Raw genomic sequence first — 24869 nt, forward strand, 5'->3', positions numbered from 1 at the left:
GCCCTGTTTGTGAACAGAACTCCTACTCACCTGATGAATGGGCAGTGCTCTGAAAGCTTGTGGCTTGTGCTACCAAATAAAACTGTTGGACTTTAACCTGGTGTTGTGAGATTTCTTACATCGTTAGCTTGGCCAACATTTATTGCTCATCCATCACTGCCCTCCATTTGAGACGGCATTTGAGAGGCAACATTTGAAAGTCAACTATACTACTGTGGATCTGAAGTCATATGTAGGTCAGATCGGGTAAGGACGGCAGAGTTCCTTCCTTCAAGGGTGAAAAACCTGCCTTTAATTTATGTTTCACATTCCTGTTACAATACTACCACGCCACTGCCTCCCCTCATGTTCATTGTATTATGGCCTCCCTCAATATGTAGCAAATAATAGCACTTTTCTTGTACTCACTTGGTCACGTATATCTTCTAATTGTGAGAGCTGTATTTCCATAAGTTTGACTTTACGCTGAAGTTTATCTACTGCAACATTGGTTTCATCACTTTTCTGTAAGTTCAATTTGACAGGATTAATTCATTTCAACTAACAAGGGCAAACATGGAAAGAGATATGGAGCTAATTTTACATTCCTGACTCAGAATCTTTTTCATATACTGAGAGTGATTGTAGAGGCAAGCATTGCAGAAACCACTGCACAAACTATTTCTGTCAGGACTATAATTTCTGAAAACAATCTAGTTTGCAGGAAGACTTAGACAGGTTGCAGAGCTGGGCCGAGAGGTGGCGGATGGAGTTTAATGCGGAGAAGTGTGAGGTAATTCACTTTGACAGGAATAACAGATGTGTCGAGTATAGGGCTAACGGGAGGACTTTGAATAGTGTGGATGAGCAGAGGGATCTAGGTGTATGTGTACATAGATCCCTGAAAGTTGGGAGTCAAGTAGATAAGGTTGTTAAGAAGGCATACGGTGTCTTGGCGTTTATTGGTAGGGGGATTGAATTTAGGAGTCATGTTGCAACTGTACACAACTCTGGTGCGACCGCACTTGGAGTACTGTGTGCAGTTCTGGTCCCCACATTACAGGAAGGATGTGGAGGCTTTGGAGAGGGTGCAGAGGAGGTTTACCAGGATGTTGCCTGGTATGGAGGGGAGGTCCTATGAGGAGAGGCTGAGGGATTTGGGGTTGTTTTCGCTGGAAAGAAGGAGGCTAAGAGGGGATCTTATTGAAACATATAAGATGATTAGAGGTTTAGATAGGGTGGATAGTAATAGCCTTTTTCCTCTGATGGAGAAATCTAGCACGAGGGGGCATGGCTTTAAATTAAGGGGTGGTAGTTATAGGACGGATGTCAGGGGTAGGTTCTTTACCCAGAGGGTGGTGAGGGATTGGAATGCCCTGCCTGCTGCAGTTGTAAATGCGCCCAGTTTGGGGGCGTTTAAGAGATCCGTGGATAGGTTTATGGACGAGAAGGGATTGGTTTAGGTTAGTGGGTCATTGTTTTGTAACTGGTCGGCGCAACATCGTGGGCCGAAGGGCCTGTTCTGCGCTGTAATGTTCTATGTTCTATGTTCTACTAGTATTATTTACTGCCTTAAGGCTTCACTCATATTATAGTTATATCGCAATGTAACTTTCAGATTTTAATTCACAATGTATCTCACGCAACTACAGAAATTCTGTTGCTAAAGCTGGGAATAATTTAATATGACTTTTAAAATGTATCACAGCTGAATAACGTAAAAAGTAATTTCCACATATCATCCTACCCCGTTCTGGATTCTCTAAAACTAGAATTGTTCCTGCTAGGGACCAAATCACAAATTCCAAGGTGTGTTATGAGATTGGACTAGGCCTCAACTTCTATTTTGGCATTAGTGTGGGGATAAGGTGCTTCACTCCAGTATGATTCTATTAACATACTAGGAAGCTTTTATCAAAACAAACTTTATTTTAACAATACAGTTTCAATATAACAAATTAATTAGCTTGACGTTTACCAATTGGAATATTAAACATGACCAGAGTCATAGAATCATAGAATCCTACAGTGCAGAAGGAAGCCATTTGGCCCATCGAGTCTGCACCGATCACAATCCTACCCAGGCCCTAACCCCATAACCCCATGCATTTTACCCTAGCTAGTCCTGGTAACAGTAAGGAGCAATTTAGCATGGCCAATCCATCTAACCCACACACCGTTGGACTGTGGGAGGGAACTGGAGCACACAGGGGAAACCCACGCAGGCACGGAGAGAAAGTCCACACAGTCAGTGACCATAGCTGGAAATCAAACCCAGGTCACTGGTGCTGTGAGACAGCAGTGCTAACCACTGTGCCACCACACTGCCCCAATAGACACAATTCTTAACTACGAATCTCTGCCTATTAGTTCCAATGTAAGCAATATTTCTCATAGACTGAAATTCCTCTTCAAAAATCAATTACCGATCAATGCAGGCTTACGTGTTTTTTTTATTTTTTAACAATCCTCGATTGTTTTAACACTTCTGGAGATACAGAGAGTCACCAGTCTTCTGACACTCTAACAGCAGGCTCCAGAGTGAGAGAGAGGGAGAGTGAGAGAGAAAGAGAGAAACATCTCTTGCTTCTTTCAGGATCAAGCAGAAAACTTTCTCCCTGTAAATTTAGCTCTGTCCATTCACACGACTCTGTCTCTCATCGATCAGCCTGATTAAACCCTACTCTGAAACCCCAGGTGGAAAAACAAAAATAAACAACAAATCATTAGCTCAGGTTAAGACAAATAGCCCATTATCTAGGATCAATTATTCTTCTGCATTCGCAGCTTGGAGCTGCCTGTTAAGTCAACAAATCAGCACCAAATAAACCAGATCTGAACTGTAAACATACCCCTCACCAGATGCCTGAGATAGATACATTTCTTAAAGGTACAGTGTCATCACACCCTCCCTTTAAAAAAAACAAAATCAAAGGATGGCTTCAATTTTTGAAACTTTTGTTTCACACTATTGGTATTCTATAATATGTATTATTAAATCTAAGCATGCAAATAGAACAGTAGTATAGTCCAGGTCAATGTTTCTCTTCCAAAATTCAACATTCCTTCTTCTTTCATCTAAGTTGTGAATAAAGCATTGGAAATCGCTGCTTTTTTCTACACACATTTTCTGTTTTCTTTTTAAAAGCCTCCTTCAGTTCTTGATCCTGCTTTGATTCCAAGTCCAATTCCATTGTCACGATTGTAAATGAGTTCTGGTTATGTCCTCAGAGAGCTGGGCAGAATCAGGAGGATAAAACTTTGCACTGGATGCAAACAGGCACAAACCACTTTGGCTTTTTTTAATTTTTCCTTTGCTTAGTCCAATTAGTTCTTTTGATTTTCAGAGTCCTGAAATGTCAAAGCAAAGTAATTTTTCCAGAGGGATGAGCTACTCACAGACTTTGTCAAAGTCTGGAGACTGCTGTTTGAGCGTCAGAAGACAGTCTCTCTGTATCTCTTTCCAGAAGTGTTAAAATGACCTGGGGCTGTTAATAAGTAAAAAACACTTAAGCCTGTTTTGTTTGCTAACTGATTTTTGAAGAGGAGTTTAACTTTACCAGGAATATTGCTTAAATTGGAACTAGTGGATAGATTAGCAGTTAAGAACTGCATCTTGTCGTGTTTAAGTATTTCAGTTGGTAAAAGTTAAGCTAATTAAACTTTATTAATTAGGCAGGATTTATTCCCCCACTTGGAAATAAGTGGACATATGAGTGAGAGGCAACATGGTTTTGTGAAGTGGAGGTCGTGTCTCACGAATTTGATCGAGTTTTTTGAGGAAGTGATAAAGATGATTGATGAGGGTAGGGCAGTGGATATTGAAAACATGGACTTCAGTAAGGCCTTTGACAAGGTCCCTCATGGCAGACTGGTGCAGAAGGTGAAGTTGCATGGGATCTGAGGTGAGCTGGAAAGATGGATACAAAATGGCTTGGTCAAAGAAGACAGAGGGTAGGAATGGAAGGGTGCGTTTCTGAATGGAGGGCTGTGACAAGTGGTGTTCCTCAGGGATCAGTGCTGGGACCTTTGCTGTTTGTAATATATATAAATGATTTGGAGGGAATTGTAACTGGATTGATTAGTAAGTTTGCGGACGACACAACGGTTGGTGGATTTGCAGATAGCGATGAGGACTATCAGAGGATACAGCAGGATATACATCAGTTGGAGACTTGGGCGGAGAGATGCCAGATGGAGTTTAATCCAGACAAATGTGAGATAATGCATTTTGGAAGGTCTAATACAGATAGTAAATATACAGTAAATGGCAGAACTCTTAAGAGTATTGATAGGTAAACGGATCTGGATGTACAGCTACATGGGTCACTGAAAGTGGCAATGCAGTTGGAAAAGGTAGTCAAGAAGACATATAGCATGCTTGCCTTCATCAGCCAGCTTGATAGAACCTTAGTTAGGTCGCACTTGGAATATAGTGTTCAATTCTCGTTGCCATACTACCAGAAGGATGTGGAGGCTTTGGAGAGGGTACAGAAAAGATTTACCAGGATGTTGCCTATATAGAGGGTATTAGCTATGAGGAGAGGTTGGAGAAACTTGGTTTGTTCTCACTGGAGTGATGGAGGTTGAGGGGAGACCTGATAGAAGTCTACAGGATTATGAGAGTCATGGACAGAGTGCAGAGTCAGAAGCTTTTTTCCAGAGTAAAAGAGTCAATTACTAGGGGGCATAGGTTTAAGGCGCGAGGGGCAAGGTTTAAAGGAGCCGTAGAAGGCAGACTTTTTTTACACAGAGAATAGCGGGTGCCTGGAACTTGTTGCCAGGGGAGGTAGTGGCAGCGGATACGATAGTGACTTTTAAGGGGCACGTTGACAAGTACATGAATAGGATGGGAATAGAGGGATATGGTCCCCAGAAGGGTAGGGAGTTTTAGCTAAGTCAGGCAGCATGGTTGGTGCAGGCTTGGAGGGCCGAAGGGCCTGAGCCGGTGCTGTAATAGTCTTTGATCTAATTGTTCAACTGCTCCTTAAAAGACTCCCACATGCCAAATGTTGATTTATCCTCAATCAGCCTCTCCCAAACAAAAGCCTCTGAATCCTGCCTAATCCAGTTGCTTCCCCAAATTAAGCATCTTAACTTGAAGACAACAACGTCCTTTTCAATAAGTATCCGAAAGCTTATAGAATTGTGGTCATTGTTCACCACATATTCCCCCACTACAACTTTGATATATGTAAGGAGATTACAGATAGCTCCAAGAAAAATAGGGTACTAATAATTGGAAATTTTAATTTTCCCAACATTGGCTGGGACAGCCATAGTATTTGAGGATTGGATGGACAGAAATTTGTTGAGTGTATTCAGGAGGAATTTCTCATTCAGTATGTGGATGGTCTGACGAGAGAGGGGGCAAAAGTTGACCTCCTCTTGGGAAATACGGAAGGGCAGGTGACAGAAGTGTTAGTGAGGGATCACTTTGGGACCAGTGACCATAATTCTGTTAGTTTTAAGATAGCTATGGAGAATGATAGATGTGACCCAAAAGTTAATATTCTAAATTGGGGCAAGGCCAATTTTGATGGTATCAGGCAGGAGCTTTTAAAAGTTAATTGGGAGAGTCTGTGGGAAGGAAAAGGGACATCTGGTAAGTGGCATCTTTCAAAAGTGTGTTAACCAGGGTTCAGGGTAAACACATCCCTCTTAGAGTGAAGGGCAAGGCTGGCCGAAGTCGGGAACCCTGGATGACTCAGGATATTGAGGCCCTGGTCAAAAAGAAAGAGGCACATGATGTGCATAGGCAGCTGGGATCAAGTGAACCTCTTGAAGAGCATGGGGGTGTAGGAGTAGAGTTAAGAGAGAAATCAGGAGGACAAAATCTGGACACAAAATTGTTTTGGCAGATAAGGCAAAGGAGAATCCAAAGAGCTTCTACAAATACACAAAGAGCAAAAGAGTAACGAGAGAGTAGGGCCTCTTAAGGATCAACAAGGTAATCTATGTGCGGATTCACAAGAGATGGGTGAGATCCTAAATGAATATTTCTCATCAGTATTTACTGTTGAAAAAGCATGGGAGTTAGGGAACTTGGGGAATTAAATACTGATGTCTTGAGGAGTGTACATATTACAGAGGAGGAGGTGCTGGAAGTCTTAAAGCGCATTAAGGTAGATAAATCTACAGGACCTGAAGAGATATATCCCAGGATGGCTTTGTGAGTGGAAAATCACATCCCACAAATTTGATTGCGTTTTTTGAAGGGGTAACCAAGAAGGTAGAGGAGGGCTGTGCAGTTGATGTTGTCTACGTGAACTTTGGCAAGACCTTTGACAAGGTACCGCATGGTAGGTTGTTGCATAAAATTGAATCTCACAGGATCCAGGGTGAAGTATCTAAATGGATACAAAATTGGCTAGAGTTGCTTTTCAAACTGGAGGCCTGTGACCAGCGGTGTGCCTCAGGGATCAGTGCTGGGCCCACTGTTATTTGTCATTTATATTAATGATTTGGATGAGAATATTGGGGGCATGGTTAGTAAGTTTGCAGATGACACCAAGATTGTTGGCATGGTGGACAGTGAGGATGGTTATCTCCAATTGCAGCGGGATCATGATCAATTGGGCCAGTAGGCTGAAGAATGGCTGATGGAGTTTAATTTAGACAAATGCGAGGTAATGCATTTTGGTAGATTGAACCAGGGAAGGACTTAGTCAGTTAATGGTAGGCTGTTGGGGAGAGTTACAGAAGAAAGAAATCTAAGGATACTTGTTTATAGCTCCTTGAAAGTGGAGTCATAGGTGGACAGAGTGGTGAAGAACGTAGTCGGCATGCTTGGTTTCATCGGTCAGAACATTGAATTCAGGAGTTGGATGTCTTGTTGAAGTTGTACAAGACATTGGTAAGGCCACAGTTGGAATGCTGTGTGCAACTCTGGTCACCCTATTATAGAAAGGATACTATTAAAACTAGAAAGAGTGCAGCAAAGATTTACTAGGATGCTACCGGGACTTGATGGATTGAGTTATAAGAAAAGGCTGAATAGACTGGGACATTTTTCTCCGGAAAGTAGGAGGCTGAGGGGTGACCTTATCGAGGACACTACAATAATGAGGGGCATAGACAATAGATAGTCAATATCTTTTCCCAAAGGTAGGGGAGTCTAAAACTAGAGGACAAGGGTTTAAGGCAAGAGGGAAGAGATACAAAAGTGTCCAGAGGGGCAATTTTTTCACAGAGGGTGGTGAGTGTCTGGAACGAGCTGCCAGAGGTAGTAGCAGAGGTGGATACAATTTTATCTTTTAAAAAGCATTTAGATAGTTACATGGGTACAATGGATATAGAGGGATATGGGCCAAATGCGGGCAATTGGGATTACCTTAGGGGTTTTAAAAACAATTAAGGGCAGCATGGGCAATTTGGGCCGAAGGGCCTGTTTCCATGCTATAAACCTCTACCACTCTATGATGACCCAGCTGGGCTCATTCCCTAGTACTAGGTCCAGTATAGCCCCTTCTCTAGTCGGACTATCCACATATTGTTCCAAAAAGTCTTCCTGCACACACTTAACAAATTCCTCGCCATCCGGATCCCTTGCCCAAAGGGATTTCCAGTCAAGAGGAAGAAAATTAAAGTCTCCCACTATAACAACCCTATTATTTCTATATCTGTCCAGAATATGCTTATGTAACCATTCTTCAACTTCCCGTGGGCTGTTGGCAGGCCTGTAGTACACCCTCATCGTAGCGACTGCCCCCTTCCTGTTTCTGAGTTCTACCTACAGTGTCTCATTACATGATTATCCCAAGCTGTTCTCCTTCTATAGCTGTAATATGTTCCTTAATCAGAATTGCAACTCCCCCTTCTCTTTTATCTTCCCATCTGTCTCACCTAAAACACTTACATCCCAAAATATTTAGTTGCCTGTCCTATCCCTCTTCTAACAAAGTTTCCGTTATCGTGACTATATCCAAGTTCTGCACAAGAATCAAAGCTCTAAGTTCATCTGTCTTACCTGTTATGCTCTTTGCATTGAAGCAGATGCACTCCAGACCTCCAGGCCCACTGAGTTTGACTTCCCCCAGCCAGCCTGGCCTTCATATCATGCACATCCCCAGTCTCTCCACTTGCTGGCCGACTCTTCTGACTCCTACCCCACCCCTTGCTATATTAGTTTAAACCCACCTGAACCATACTAGCAAACCTCCTAGTCAGGATATTGGTGCCCCTCCAGTTATGGTGTAACCCTTCCTTCTTGTACAGGCCCCACCTTCCCAGGAAGACATCCCAATGATCTAAAAAACTGAAACTCTCCCTCCTGCACCTGTCATGGTTACAGAGAATATATTGTTGTGTTGCTGGAAACAGACTGCCTTAAGCAGGATTGTTCGATTGAGAGCTACGAGCCCACTCATGATAGTGGATTACCTCCTGCTTAATGTAGACTGCTGTAGTGATTTGATTTGATTTGATTTATTGTTGTCACATGTATTAATATACAGTGAAAAGCATTGTTTCTTGCGCACATACAAAACATACCGCTCAGAGAAGGAAAGGCGACAGCACAGAATGTAGTGTTACTGTCATAGCTAGGGTGGAGAGAAAGATCAACTTAATGCGAGGTAGGTCCATTCAAAAGTCTGATGGCAGCAGAGAAAAAGCTGTTCTTGAGTCGGTTGGTATATGACCTCAGGCTTTTGTATCTTTTTCCCAACGGAAGAAGGTGGAAGAGAAAATATCCGGGGTATGTGGGGTCCTTGATCACACTGGCTCTGCCGAAGCTGCAGATGGTGTAGACAGAGTCAATGGATGGGAATTTGTTTTGGGTGATGGACTGGATTTCAGTCACGACCCTTTATAGTTTCTTGCAGTGTTGGACAGGAGTCATAACAAGCTGTAATACATCCAGAAAGAATGCTTTCTATGTTGCATCTGCAAAAGTTGGTGGGAGTTGTAACGGACATGCTGAATTTACTTAGCCTCCTGAGAAAGTGGAGGAGTTGGTAGGCCTTCTTAACTGTAGTGTCCGCATGGGGCAACCAGGGCTAGCTGCTGGTGATCGGGACACCTAGAAACTAGGTGCTCTCGATCATTTCTCCTTCATCCTTGTTGTAGACAGGAGCATGTTCTCCACTCTGCTTACTGTAGTCGATGACAATCTCCTTTGTTTTGTTGACATTGAGGGAGAGATTATTGCCCCCCCCCCACCTCTCCACTCACCAGATTCTCTATCTTTTTTCCTGTACTCTGTCTCATAATTGTTTGAGATTCGACCCACTATGGTGGTGTCATCAGCAAACCTGAAAATGGAGTTGGAGGGGAATTTGACCACATAGTTATAGGTGAATAAAGAGTATAATAAGGGGCTGAGGACACAGCCTTGCTACACACTGGTGTTGAGGATAATCGTAGGGGAGGTGTCCTTACTGATTGCGGTCTGTAGGTTAGGATATAGTTGCAGAGGGAGGAGCCCAGGCCTAGCTTGGAGATGAGTTTTGTAGGAATATTGGTGTTAAAAGGCTGAGTTGTAGTTAATAAATTGGAGTCTGATATAAGTGTCTACAGCAGCACGGTGGTAAGCACTGCTGCCTCAAAGCACCAGGGACCTGGGTTTGATTTCTGGCTTGGGTCACTGTGCAAAATCTGTTCTCCCCACATCTGCATGGGTTTCCTCCAGGTGCTCTGGTTTCCTCCCACAGTCCAAAAGGTCTGCTGGTTAGGTGCACTGACCATGCTAAATTCTCCCTCAGTGTATGTTCTTACTTATCCAGTGTGAGTGTGTGAGAGCGTGAGAATGTAGGGTTGGGGCGGGAAGGGTGATTCCGATGAGGAGGGCTTACAGTGAGATGCAAATCTATGGAAATGATTATCTCAATGTGCAGCTGTAGGATACACAATCCACCACTGACAGAATTGCAAACTGGTTTTATTATGACTTAAAACCAATTTTTCTGATCCCATTAATTGGTTAAACAATTAGGCAAAATTGTGTGAGCTCATCTATTTTCTTGGAGCTAAAAAGGATAGCACAGAATGCTCTCTGAATGGTGAATAGCTACAAACAATGGAGGTCCAAAGAAACTTCAGGGCTATGTAAATGGAACATTAAAATGTCATGAAAAGATACAGACAAAATATCAAAATTAAGAGTCAAAACTATCAAAAGTGAAATTAAGAAACACTTGTACAAAAGGTGGTGCTCTCTGCTGTAACAGCAAATGACATTAGATCAATTGTTAATGTTAAATCACATACTGACAGATTAACCTAAAATACTAAGGGATACGGAGCAGAGACAAGTATGTGAAATTAGGTCCTAGCTCAGCCACATTTCATTAAAAGATGGCAGCAGAACACAGTTGAGGGGCTAATTCGCTGAGTCCTGTTGACATGTTTGTCCAGTAAGAAGTCTGACAACACCAGGTTTAAGTCCAACCAACTAGTTGGACTTAAAACTGGTGTTGTCAGACTTCTTACTGTGTTTACCTCAGTCCAACGCCAGCGTCTCCACATCATGACATGTTTGTCACCAGAAAGGTTAAGTTAAAAAATAGATCAACTGAATTTGATCCCAGTTGGAGTACTTAAACCCCAAAATTAAATTTGCAGCTGCTGCTGGCTACCTCCACCCCCCTTTCCCACACTCTAGTTTCTATAGTTTCTACATTTTTTATTTCTTGCTGAGAAATAAGATTCTTCAGGTTGGAGGATAACTGTTGGAGACAGTGCAATATTCCATTTCTTCCTTCAGGGTAATTTTCAAATATTTCGAGGACTGATGTCCATTATGGCACCAATTGTTCCTGAGGAGCAGTATCCAGAGGCAGCGATTTTTGGGCGTGTGAAGAGGCAGCATAAAAGGTACATTTTTCTGTTTATTTCTAATTTAAGTCGCGAGTTTTTCGGCGGTTTTTTTAAAATTAGTTAGAAACCGGAAGTCGTCACTAGGACGCTTACCGGTAGTTGTAGTTTTTTTTTCTTGAGCCCCTAATCCTATAAATTAGCGCAGAAAGGATACCCGATCCTCTACACTGGTAGAGAATCCCACCCTCCCACCTCCTCTAACCTAAATTATAAGTGTGGGAAAGTTTTTTTTTTGTTTTTTTTTGTTTTTTTTCTGCTGGTAATTGTTTCAGGGATGGCAGTTCAGGCAGTGTGCTGCATCTCCTGTGGGATGTATGTGGTGAGGGACTCCAGTAGTGTTTCAGGGGATTTTACTTGTAAGAAGTGTGTTAGATTGAAGCTTCTGGAGGAGCGTGTAAAGGAGCTGGAGGGGGAATTAGAGGAACTCCGCATAATTCGGGAGGCAGAGGTGGACATTGATAGGAGCTATAAGGAGATAGTAACTCCTAGAAATCAGTCTTGGGTCACTGCCAAGAGGAGGGGAAAGAAGCAAGTGGGGGGAAAATCCCCTGGGGCTGTTCCCCTCCAAAATAAGTTTTCGGTCCTGGAGGCTACAGTTGAAGAGGAATCAACTGGGGATAGCCAAAGGGAGCAGGTCTCTGGGGGTGAGCCTATTGTAAAAGCTCAGGTGGTTAGGGGATGCAAAAGATTGGGCCTCGTGATTGGGGACTCCACAGTCAAGGGGACGGATAGGAGAGTCGGTAGTAATGGTAGGGACTCAGGGCTGGTGTGTTGCCTACCAGGGGCTGGGGTCCGGGATGTATCTGAGAGGATATTCAAGACTCTCAGGGGAGAGGGAGATCAACCCCAAGTTATAATTCATGTGGGGACACATGACATAGGGAGGCTAAGGGAAGGGGATATTAAGCAGAGATTCATGGAGTTGGGGTGGAAACTAAAGGCCAAGTCAGACAGAGTGGTTATCTCTGGACTCTTGCCTGTGCCAAGGGATAGTTCAGAGAGGAATAGAGAGAGGGAAAGTTTGAACTTGTGGCTGAGGGGATGGTGCAGGAGGGAGGGGTTCAAGTACTTGAGCAATTGGGGCTCATTCTGGGGAAGGTGGGACCTCTATAAGAGTGATGGTTTACACCTGAACCAGAGGGGAACAAATATCCTGGGGGGTAAATTTGTGAAGGCTATGCGGGGTGGTTTAAACTGATTCAGAGGGGGGGTGGGATCCTGAGTAGAGGGGGTGAAAGTGAGGGGCGCATAGATGGGGCCTGCAATGCACGGCATTGTGGGGGTGGGGCGGAGCAGGGTTTGAAATGCGTATACTTTAATGCGAGGAGTATTCGCAATAAAGTGGATGAACTTGCAGCGTGGATCAGTACCTGGGACTTTGATGTTGTGGCCATTTCAGAGACATGGATAGAGCAGGGTCAGGAATGGATGTTGCAGGTCCCGGGGTACAAATGCTTTAGTCGGAGTAGAGAAGGAGGTAGAAGGGGGGGTGGGGTAGCATTATTGGTCAAGGACTGTATCACAGTGTCAGAGAGGAAGTTTGATGAGGACTTGTCTGTTGAGGTAGTATGGGCGGAGATTAGAAATAGGAGAGGAGAGGTCACCCTGCTGGGAGTCTTTTATAGACCTCCAAAAAGTTCTAGAGAGGTTGAGGAAAGGATTGCGGAGACGATCCTGGTTAGGAGTGAAAGTAATAGGGTAATTGTCATGGGGGACTTTAACTTTACTAATATTGATTGGAATTGCTATAGCTCTAGCTCGTTAGAGGGGTCAGTTTTTGTTCAAAGTGTACAGGAAGGTTTTTTGACTCAGTATGTTGATAGGCCAACTAGAGGTGAGGCTATATTGGATTTGGTGCTGGGTAATGAGCCAGACCAGGTGCTAGACTTGGAAGTTGGTGTGCATTTTGGTGATAGTGACCACAATTCGGTTACGTTCACCTTAGTGATGGATAGGGATAGGCATGAACCTCGGGTCAGTAGTTTTAGCTGGGGGAAGGGTAATTATGAGGCTATTAGGAGAGAATTAGGAAGCATAGGTTGGACTAGGAGATTACAGGGACTGGGAACATCCGAAATGTGGAATTTTTTCAAGGAACAGCTACTGCGGGTCTGCAATAGGTATGTCCCTGTCAGGCAAGGAGGATTTGGTAGGGCTAGGGAACCGTGGTGTACTAAAAAAGTTGATTCGTTGGTTAGGAAGAAAAAGGAGGCTTATGTTCGGATGAGGCTTGAGGGCTCAGGTAGTGCATTAGAAAGCTTTAGATTGGCTAGGAGGGAGTTGAAGAGGGAGTTAAGAAGGGCTAAAAGAGGACATGAGATGACTTTGGCTGATAGGATTAAGGTGAATCCTAAGGCGTTCTATAGGTATGTCAAGAACAGAAGGTTGGTTAGGGCAAGATTAGGGCCAGTTATAGACAGTAGAGGGAAGTTGTGTGTGGAACCGGAAGAGATTGGAGAGGCATTGAACCAATATTTCTCTTCGGTGTTCACGCAGGGGGACATGAATGTAGCTGTGGAGGACACTGGGGTGCAGGGGTGTAAAATAGAAAGTATTGCAGTTGAAACCAGGGATGTGCTGGATATTCTAGAGGGCTTGAAAATAGATAAGTCCCCTGGTCCGGATGGGATTTACCCTAGGATTCTCTGGGAGGCCAGAGAGGTGATTGCAGAGCCTCTGGCTCTGATCTTCAGGTCATCGTTGGTCTCTGGTATAGTACCGGAAGATTGGAGGACAGCGAATGTTGTCCCATTGTTTAAGAAAGGGAACAGAGACTTCCCTGGGAATTATAGACCGGTGAGTCTTACTTCTGTTGTGGGCAAGGTTTTAGAAAGAATTATTAGGGATAGGATTTATAGTTATTTGGAGAGTAATGAATTGATTAGAGACAGTCAGCATGGTTTTGTAGCAGGTAGGTCGTGCCTTACTAACCTTATTGAGTTCTTTGAGAAAGTGACCAAAGAGGTGGATAGGGGTAAGGCAGTTGACGTGGTATATATGGATTTTAGTAAGGCGTTTGATAAGGTTCACCATGGTGGGCTTCTGCAGAAAATGCAGATGTATGGGATTGGGGGTAATCTAGGTACTTGGATCAGGAATTGGCTGGCAGATAGGAGACAGAGGGTGGTGGTTGATGGTGAATATTCGTCATGGAGTTCGGTTACGAGCGGTGTGCCTCAGGGATCTGTTTTGGGGCCACTGCTGTTTGTAATTTTTATTAATGATCTGGATGAGGGTATAGTTGGGTGGATTAGTAAGTTTGCTGATGACACCAAAGTCGGTGGTGTGGTAGATTGTGAGGAAGGGTGTCATAGTTTGCAGGGTGACTTAGACAGGTTGCAGAGCTGGGCCGCGAGGTGGCGGATGGAGTTTAATGCGGAGAAGTGTGAGGTAATTCATTTCGGTAGGAGTAACAGATGTGTTCAGTATAGGGCTAATGGGAGGACTTTGAATAGTGTGGAGGAGCAGAGGGATCTAGGTGTATGTGTACATAGATCCCTGAAAGTTGGGAATCAAGTAGATAAGGTAGTTAAGAAGGCATACAGTGTCTTGGCGTTTATTGGTAGGGGGATTGAATTTAGGAGTCGCAGCGTCATGTTGCAACTGTACACAACTCTGGTGCGGCCGCACTTGGAGTACTGTGTGCAGTTCTGGTCCCCACATTACAGGAAGGACGTGGAGGCTTTGGAGAGGGTGCAGAGGAGGTTTACTAGGATGTTGCCTGGTATGGAGGGGAGGTCATATGAGGAGAGACTGAGGGATTTGGGGTTGTTTTCGCTGGAAAGAAGGGGGCTAAGAGGGGATCTTATTGAAACATATAAGATGATTAGAGGTTTAGATAGGGTGGATAGTGATAGCCTTTTTCCTCGGATGGAGAATGCTTGCACGAGGGGGCATGGCTTTAAATTAAGGGGTGGTAGTTATAGGACGGATGTTAGGGGTAGGTTCTTTACCCAGAGGGTGGTGAGGGATTGGAATGCCCTGCCTGCTGCGGTTGTAAATGCGCCTAGTTTGGGGGCGTTTAAGACATCTGTGGATAGGTTTATGGACGAAAAGGGATTGGTTTAGATTAGTGGGTCAGTGTTTTTTAAAAAAAAACTGGTCGGCGCAACATCGTGGGCCGAAGGGCCTGTTCTGCGCTGTAATGTTCTATGTTCTAATTGAAAAGTGCAATGAACATTGAATTTGAACATGAATTTGTCAGTGAGATGAAAGAGATGTAGTGACACTAAGGGGGGAAATTTCCTGTCTAGCCCTTTGGGGCAAGAGTGGCTGAAAAATCCCACCCTAAGCATGGGAAAAGGGAGAGTATTAAAAAGACTTGCAAACACATAGAATGATCAAAGACAGAGGGTTTATGATGGCTTTTGAAGGCATGGAGTGAGGGGGTTAGATGAAGAGCATCTAGGGAGCACAAGGAACAGTAGTAGGTCATCCAGTCCATGTCAACCTTTAAGACGCTGAACACAACATTAGTAATAACTCTTCTTACTCAGAAAATTCCTATGGCATTCAAGGTGTATTTCAAAGCCAAGAAATAGTTTATTTGAGGCAATATTTTAATCAGTATTCAAAAAATGAGGATGTTCAAATAAAACAAATGCAAACAGTAGTAGTTTGTTTTTCTGATGGAAGCTTGGTTAATAATTAAGAATTCAGGGCAAATCAAATCACATAATATTACTATATCAAATACATCTCAAAATGGGCAACGTCTTGGGTAATTTCTTATACGTGCAGCACTAGGGGTATATGAAGGATAATACATTTATTGAATATTCATTTTTATATAGTTTTCAAAGCAAAGGGTTTAAGGATTGGACTCGCCTTCCTTAATTCTTCAAAATCTTTTTCAGACTCCTTTCGTAGTTGAATCTCTTTTTCTAACCTGCAATGAGAAGTACAAAAGTTTTGCTTGTGCTACAGCATTACTAAGATACATACAATCAAAACTATTTTCTTCACATTTCGAGAACATATATATTACAAAATGGAAACAAACCACTCGGTGCAACCAGCCCCCGAGGTCACTTACCCTCCACATGAATAAAATTGTTGTCCAAATAGATACAATTCCACAATGCAAGCACTCAACCCTTTGTGGATGATCAGATCTGAACACTCAGCCTACCCAGTACAATGGATCACACATCCATTATGATTAATGGTAGTTTATTCAAGAAACATGTTTGTAGCTCGAAGACTGAATTGCAATTTGACATACATTAAAAAGTTATGTATAGACCAAATAGTTAAAAATGTACAAACACAATAATCATGTCGTCGTAAATATAAACAACTTCAGAATTTAACAAGAATGGATGGGATGTAAGCTTGCACAGCAAGCAATTAGGAAGGCTAATGGTGTTATGGCAAGAGTACACTAGTGAAGTTTTATTTCAGTTGTCTTCAATCTTGGTTAGAATGCACCTGGATATACAGTTTTGGTCCTGTTACCTTAAGGATAATATTGCTAAGGAGGGCGTGTAATAAAGGTTCACCAAATTGATTCCCAAGTTGGCAAGACTGTCCTCTGAAGGGAGATTTGAGAAACTGGACCTGGATTCTCTAAAGCTTTGAAGAATCAGCGGTGATCTCACTGAAACCTCCAAAATACTTAAGGGATAGACAAGGTAGATGCAGGTAAGATCTTTCCCCTGGCTGGGGGAATCGAAGGTCGGGGCACATTTACAAATTCAGGAGAAAGCCACATAGAAATGAAAGTTAGACACTTTTACTGTTTTTGTTTCTTCCCAGTTTTATCTCATACTCCAATTTCTCCCTTTTATTATTTTCTGTCACTCTGGTTTCTAAAATTTCTCCAACATTCTGGCTTGCCACTAATCTTTGCAAGATCTTTTCTATCAATTTGATAGCATGTTTAACTTCCTTGAAGAAGGCAACCATTCCTGATGATGCAGCATCACTAAATCTCACACTCGACTCAGACACAATACTGATACCACACATACTTTAGACACCAGTCTCCAGATGGAATCTTCATGCGGCGGATCACAGACATGCAGGTAGTGCAATAGGATCCAATATTACAGATGCCAGCTTGCTGCAGGGTAAGATTCCACTACTGCAGAGGATTCAGAAGGCTGCAGAGCATATGCAAGGAAATAAAAACAAAAAATGCTGGATAAACTTAGCAGGTCTGGTATCATCTGTGGAGAGAAACAGAGTTATGTTTCGGAATAAATGATCCTTCTATAATTCTGGAACTGTAACGAAACATATTCCCCGCTACCATCGTCAACAAGGACACAGAATTTGGTACTCGGCCAAATCTTTGTTCACAGCAGTAGGACTGGAGAATCCTAACCATGGGTGAGATTGAAGAATTTTGGCCGTTAACTCTGTTTCTCTCCATAGATGGAGTCAGACTTGCTGAGTTTATCCAGCATTTTCTATTCTTATTTCAGATTTCCAGCCTCCGCAGTAGAACATAGAACAGTACACACAGTACAGGCCGTTTGGTCCTCGATGTGGTGCCGAGCTTTGTCCAAAACCAAGATCAAGCTATCCCACTCCCTATCATTCTGGTATGCTCCATGTGCCTATCTAATAACCGCTTGAAAGTCCCTAAAGTGTCTGACTCCACTATCACAGCAGGCAGTTCATTCCACACAGTATTTTGCTTTTATATGGGGAAATGATAGGTGCGCTCCGGCCTGCCAGTGAGCTTGTACAAAATATTGCAGTGCACGAGGTAGTCCAGCTCCAACATGTACAACAAAATAGAGATCAACTCCTTTATATATTCCTTATACAACTATGACTGTGCGCCCAAATTCCCCTCCAACTCCATTTTCAAGTTTGCTGATGACACTACCGTAGTGGGTCAGATCTCAAACAATGACAAGACAGAGTACAGGATTGAGATAGAGAATCTGGTGAACTGGTGCAGCAACAATAATCTTTCCCTCAATATCAACAAAACAAAGGAGATTGTCATCAATTTCAGGAAGCGTAGTGGAGAACATACGCCTGTCTACGTCAATGGAGATGAAGTAGAAATGGTCGAGAGCTTCAAGTCCAACAACCTGTCCTGGTGCCCCCATGCTGACACTATAGTTAAGAAAGCCCACCAACACCTCTACTTTCTCAGAAGCTTAAGGAAATTTGGCATGTCAACTACGACTCTCGCCAACTTTTACAGATGCACCATAGAAAGCATTCTTTTTTGCTGTATCACAGCTTGGTATGGCTCCTGCTCTGCCCAAGATTGCAAAAAACTACCAAGGGTTGTAAATGAAGCTCAGTCCACCACACAAACCAGCCTCCCATCCACTGACTCTGTCTACATTTCCCACTGCCTTGGAAAAGCAGCCAGCATGTTTAAGAACCCCACACATCCCAGACATTCTCTCTTCTACATTCTTCCATTGGGTAAAAGATACAAAAATCTGAAGTCGTATACCAACCAACTTAAGAACAGCTTCTTCCCTGCTTTTGAATGGACCTACCTCGCACTAAAATGAAGTTTCTCTACACCCTAGCTATGACTGTAACACCACATTCTGCAATCTCCCATTTCCTTCTCAATGAACAGTATGTTTTGTCTGTAGAGCATACAAGAAACGATACTTTTCACTGTATAATAATACATGCGACAATAATAAACCAAATCAAATCAAAATCAAAAAGTGTGTGTACGGATGTTGCACCCTGCATCCAGGGGAAACCTGCCTTACAGGTAAAACAGTGAGCTCTATCTTTTGCTTTATGCTCTCAAGGAGGATTGAGATATAGGTATATCTCCTTACGTAGGCAACCTCAATCACCTATCCAATGTTGAGATCAACTGCGCAGCTTGAAAGGGATTGTGGTTTAAATAATAGTGACACAGGATAAAAGAGCACAAATATTTTACAGATTAAAAAGCTAAAAACCAGTCACCAAATTAAAAACAGGTGGTATGTTGTACCTGCATAACGTGGGAGCTGGTGAACACATCTGCAGTAAGTGAATTGTGGCTCAGAGTTGATGAGCTAGAGTCTGAACTTTAGACCAGTGAGCTTGCAGAAGACAGTGGTAGAGAGACTGCAGACTGAATGAGATTCAACCAGAGTGAGGGTACCGGGGATTTGAAGCTGAGTAAGAATTCAGTGCTGAGGGGAAACAGGTGCTCATCTTTGGGAGGAGTGGAGAGGCAGACCTGTGAGGGAGACTCGAGGGCAAGCGAGGGGTAGAAAGAAATCAAACCATGCCGCTATAGCAGGTAAATGATTGGCTGGTGACGGATAAATAGTTTTTCCTTTTGTGTCCTGCCATTGTAGTTGTTTTAAGTCAACTTAAGAATTAAGTCACAGCAGGAAATCCTAGACCCGTGTCATGTTCCTCTTGTGTGATGTTTGAATTTAGGTATTCTTCCAGTGTCCCTGGCTCGTTAACATGCAGCAACTGTGTTCAACTGCAGCCATGTTATTTGGGTCTTAGATGGAGAGAAATTTGTTGAGTGTACTTGGGAGGAATTTCTCATTCAGTATGTGGATGGTCTGACTAGATGACCTCCTCTTGGGAAATAAGGAAGGGCAAGTGACAGAAATGTTGGTGAGGGATCACTTTGGGACCTGTGACCAGAATTCCATTAGCTTTAAGATAGCTATGGTGAACAATAGGTTTGGCCCAAAAGTTTAAATTCTAAATTGGGGTAAAATGGGGTAAAGCCAATTTTCATGGTATTGGACAGGAACTTTCAAAAATTGATTGGGGGGGTTTGTTGGCAGGCAAAGGGATGTCTGGTGAGTAGGAGGCTTTTAATAGTGTGTTAACCAGGGTTCAGTGTAAGCAAATTCCTTTCAAGGTAAAAGGCAAGACAGGTAGAAATAGGGAGCCCTGGATAACATGGGATATTGAGGTCCTGGTCAAAAAGAATCAAGCATATGACATGCATAAGCAGCTGAATCAAGTGGTTCCCTTGAAAAGTATAAAGATTGTCAGAAGAGTTAAGAGAGAAATCTGGACAACAAAAAGGGGAGATGAGATTGCTTGGGCAGATAAGGGAAAGGAGAATCCAAAGAGCTTCTACAAATAAATGAAGGGCAAAAGAATAGGGCGTCCTAAGAATCAAGGTGGTCATCTATGTACAAATCCACAAGGGATGGGTGAGGTCCTAAATGAGTATTTCTCATCAGTATTTACTGTTGAGAAAGGCATGGATGTTACGGAACTTGGGGAAATAAATAATTATGTCTTGAGGATACAAAGAACAGAGAAGGAGGTGCTAAAAGTTTTAAAGTGCATCAAGGTGAATAAGTCTCCGGGACCCGATGAAATGAATCCCAGGACGTTGTGGGAGGCTCGGGAGGAAATTATGGGTTCATTAACAGAGATATTTGAATCATCGATAGTCACAGGTGAGGTGCCTGAAGATTGGAGGGTAACAAATGTTGTGCCTTTGTTTAAGAAGAGCTACGGGGAAAAAGCCTGAGAACTACAGATCGATGAGCCTCACATCTGTGGTGGGTAAGTTGTGGGAAGGTATTTTGAGAGACAGGGACTACAGGCATTCAGAGAGACAAGAACTGATTAGGGAAAGTCAGCATGTCTCACAAACTTGGTTGAGTTTTTTGAAGGGGTAACCAAGAAGGTAGATGAGGGCAGTGCAGTCAATGTTATTTACATGGTGTTTAGCAAAGCCTTTGACAAGGTGCTGCAATAGTAGGTTGTTGCATAAGGTTAAATCTCATGGGATCCAAGATGAGATAGACAATTGAACACAAAATTGGCTTGATGCAAGGATGTGGGTATGCCGGCGTTGGACTGGCATAAACACAGTAAAAAGTCTGACAACACCAGGTTTCAGTCCAACCTATTTATTTGATAACATACTCACAAGCTTTCGAGGGGACTCGAAAGCTTGTGAGTATATTATCAAATAAATAGGTTGGACTAAAACCTGGTGTTGTCAGACTTTTTACTGTGTTGATGCAAGGAGACAGAGAGCGGTGGTAGGCAGTGGTTTTTTAAAGTGGAGGCCTGTGACCAGTGGTATGCCTCAGGGATCAGTGCTGGATCCACTGTTATTTGTCATTTATACTAATGATTTGGATGAGAATATAGGAGACATGGTTAGCAAGTTTGCAAATGACACCAAGATTTGTGACATAGTGGACAGTGAAGGTGGTTATCTAGGACTGCAACAGGACCTTGATCAATTGGGCCAGTGGACTAATAAATGGCAGACGGAATTTAATTGAGATTAATTAGTGCTTTTGGAACATCGGCCTTTATAAATCAAAGTATTGCTTATAAGAATTGGAACGTTATAGTGAGGTTGCATAAGACATTGGTGAGGCCGAATTTAGAATATTGTATGCAGTTTTGGTCACCTAATTACAGGAAGGATATTAATAAGGTTGAAAGAGTACGGAAAAGCTTTACAAGGATGTTGCCGGGACTTGAGAAACTGAGTTACAGAGAAAGGTTGAATAAGTTAGGACTTTATTCCCTGCAGCGTAGAAGAATGAGGAGATTTGATAGAGGTGTATAAAATTATGATGGGTATAGATAGAGTGAATGCAAACAGGCTTTTTCCACTGAGGCTAGGGGAGAAAAAAACTAGAGGACATGGGTTAAGGGTGAAGGGGGAAATGTTTAAAGGGAATATTAGGTGGGGGAGGGGCTTCTACACACAGAATGGTGGGAGTGTGGAATGAGCTGCCAGATGAAATGGTAAATGCTGGCTCACTTTTAACATTTAAGAAAAACTTGGAGAGGTACATGGATGAGAGGGGTGTGGATGAGTATGGTTCAGGTGCGGGTCAGTGGGACTAGGTAGAAACATGGTTCAGCACAGCCAAGAAAGGCCAAAAGGCCTGTTTCTGTGCTGTAGTGTTCTAGGGTTCTATGAATGCAAGGTGATGCATTTTGTTTTCAAAGTTTATTTATTAGTGTCACTAGAAGGCTTACATTAACATGGGAATGAAGTTATTGGAAAAATCCCCTGGTTGCCACACTCCGATGTCTGTTTGGATACACTGAGGGAGAATTTAGCATGGCCAATGCACCTAACCAGCACATCTTTCAGACGGAAGCCAGAGCAGCCGGAGGAAAACCACGCAGAACGGGGAGAACATGCAAACTCCACACAGACAGTGACCCAAGCCAGGAATTGAATTGGGCTCCTTGGCGCTATGAGGCAGCAGTGCTAACCACTGTGCTGCCCCTGACTTCGTAGGCTGAATCAGGGGACGATCTACTCAGTTAATTGTAAGGTGTTGGGGAGAGTTGTAGAACAAAGAGATCTAGGTGTACAGGTTCATAGCTCCTTAAATGTGGAATCATAGGTGGACAGGGCAGTGAAGAAGGCATTCGGCATGCTTGGTTTCATTGGTCAGATCACTGAATACAGGAGTTGGGACGTCTTGTTGAAATTGTACAAGACATTAGTACGGCCACACTTGGAACACTATACAATTCTGGTCACCTTATTATAGAAAGGATACTATTAAACTAGAAAGAATGCAGAAAAGATTTACTAGGATGCTACCAGGACTTGATGACTTGAGTTATAAAAAGAAGCTGGTTTATACTCAAATTTTTTCCCCTGGGGCATAGGAGGCTTAAGGTTATCTTATCAAGGTCTATGACATAATGAGGGGCATAGATAAGGTAGATAGTCACCATCTTTTCCCAAAAGTAGGGGAGTCTAAAACTAGGTTTAAAAGTGAGAGGGAAGAGAAACAAAAGGCTCCAGAGGGGCAATTTGTTCACACAGAGGGTGGTGAGTGTCTGGAACGAGCTCCCAAAGGCAGTGTTACAGTTGGGTACAATTTTGTCTTTCAGAAAGCATTTAGACAGTTACAGGAGTAAAATGGGTATAGAGGGATAAGGACCAGACCTGGGCAATTGGTGCTAGCTTAGTGTAAAAACTGGACGGCATGGACTGAAGATGGGTCAAAGGGCCTGTTTCCATGCTATAAACTTCTATGACTCTATGAAATGCTGCAACACATCAGGAAGGGGGAGAGGTACCTGGATACTGTTTAAGGAGGCAGTTACACTCCTTAGATTAACCACCTTGAATTCAGCCAATGATTAGGGACAGGAGAGTGTGACTGTGAGTGAGGCAGATAGAGCAATCCAAGGAATAGTACTGCAGAAGCCTCAGTCATAGAATCCTACAATGCAGAAGGAGATCATTCAGTCCATTGAGTCTCCACCGACTACAATTCCACCCAGACCCTAGCCGATAACCCCATGCATTTACCCTAACTAGACCCCCTGACACTAAGGGGCAATTCAGCATGGCATGCACTTAACCTGCACATCTTTGGATTGTGGGAGGAAACCGGAGCACCAGGAGGAAACCCACGCAGACACAGGGAGAATGTGCAAACTCCACATACACAGTGACCCAAGCTGTCCCTGGCGCTGTAAGGCAGCAGCGCTAACCACTGCGCCACCATATTGCCCCAGTTCTTGTCACTGTCCAACCAGTATGAGATGCTTCCTCCTCCTGTGAATGAGAACAGGGACTGTCGGAAGCATGAAGCAACTGACCACGGCACCATGGTTCAGGGGGCTGCTCAAGTGGGGGACGAAAAGATATATGTGGGCATAATTTAGACTGTATAGTCAGGGAAATGGACACTGTCTTAGTATACTTAGTATGTTCTCTGTAGCCAAGATCCAGAGTCTCAAAGGCTCTGTTGCCTGTCCAGTGCCAAGTTCGGGACATCTATTCTAGGCTGGAGGGGAACTTGTGGTGGGAGCAAAAGGATACAGTGGTCACAGTCTATATAGGCACCAACGACATAGGTAGAACAAGGAAGAAGGTTCTGTATAGACAGGTTGAGGAGTTAGGATTCTATGGTTCAAAGGGTACAAATATTACACCAAGGATTCATACAAGACTCCTAATTAGGAAGGGGAGGGTTCCAAGAATAGAAGGTTTATAAAACCAGGGGTATATGAGGGAGCAATGGCACAAGTTTATGAGAGGGAACTTGACTATCATAGTGTGACAGGGTGGGACCGAAAACATAAAACAAAAATATGCAACACAGCAAGTCCAGATTGTAAACAACTGTAAAAAAACTCAAAGCCAAAAGTTTTTTTTATCTGAAAGCACGAAGCATTTGCAACAAGAGAAATGAGTTGATAACAGATTACAACATATGATGCATTAGTTATTTCAGAAATCTGGTTGAGCACCCAGTCCTGGTCACAGGGTGACCAGGACTGGGTGCTCAACATTCCAGAGTAGACAAAAGAACAGGCCAAAGGAGAAAGGAGGTGGGGTAATGTTGTTAATCAAGGAAAGTTTCAGAGCAGTGCTGAGTCATGATATAAAGACAATGGATATTGATGTAGAATCAGTTTGGGTTGAAATTATGAAAGGCAGAGAAAGGAAGACAAGGGTGAGTGTCATCTATAGACACCGCTTCCCTCTCCAAAATGTGACCCCTCAAGTCAGAGCAAAAATGGGGAAATATCAGGACATATTTGAATGTCTTTGCAACACAAACTAGAAGTGGGAGATTTTAATCTGCATATTGCTTGGACAAACCAAAGCAACAAGGGAACCATAGAAGAATTAATGGAGTGTATCAGAGATTGCTTTTGAGAGCTGTACGTTGTGGAACTTACCCGAGAAGAGGCTCTTTTAGATTTAGTTTTGTGTAATGAAGAAGGATTAATAAGGGATCTTGTGGGTTAGGGGATAGTGATCACAATATCATAGAATTCCAAATACAGTTTGAGGATGAACATCATCGGGCCATAGCCAATGTCTTATTTTAAATTAGGCAATTTTAATTGTATGAGGGAGGAGTTGTCTCCAGTGATCCGGGTAAACAAGTTAAGGTACACATCAATAGATGAACATGGCAGATACTCAAACAACTGGTCCCAAGTGCTCAGCAGAAGTTTATCCCAATCAGAAGTAAGGATTCCACAAGGAAGAACCAAAATCGATGGTTGACAAAGGTGATCAAGGATAATGTTAAATCGAAAAGCAGGATATGCAAAGTGGCAAGGGAGAGTGGTAGATCAGAGGACTAACAAAGTTTTAGGATCCAGCACAAAAGACTAAAAAGCTCACAACAGAGAAAATGAAT

At 43.0% G+C, this 24869-nt stretch overlaps 1 protein-coding gene across 1 annotated transcript in view; it reads right to left on the reverse strand.

The window, feature by feature from the left end:
* LOC145349783 (glial fibrillary acidic protein-like) overlaps positions 1 to 24869 on the reverse strand; it is a 95463-nt gene that overhangs the window by 60858 nt on the left and 9736 nt on the right. Inside the window, exons 2-3 of the mRNA XM_080198328.1 lie at positions 15625 to 15685; positions 409 to 504 (exon numbers count right to left, since the gene is read on the reverse strand). Of these exons, the coding sequence (XP_080054454.1) occupies positions 409 to 504; positions 15625 to 15685 (157 nt within the window). The remainder of the gene's footprint in view (positions 1 to 408; positions 505 to 15624; positions 15686 to 24869) is intronic.

Source organism: Carcharhinus amblyrhynchos, chromosome 11 (genome assembly GCF_965287045.1).
Source record: "Carcharhinus amblyrhynchos chromosome 11, sCarAmb.v2.hapA, whole genome shotgun sequence".
NCBI classification, from domain to species: Eukaryota; Metazoa; Chordata; class Chondrichthyes; order Carcharhiniformes; family Carcharhinidae; genus Carcharhinus; species Carcharhinus amblyrhynchos.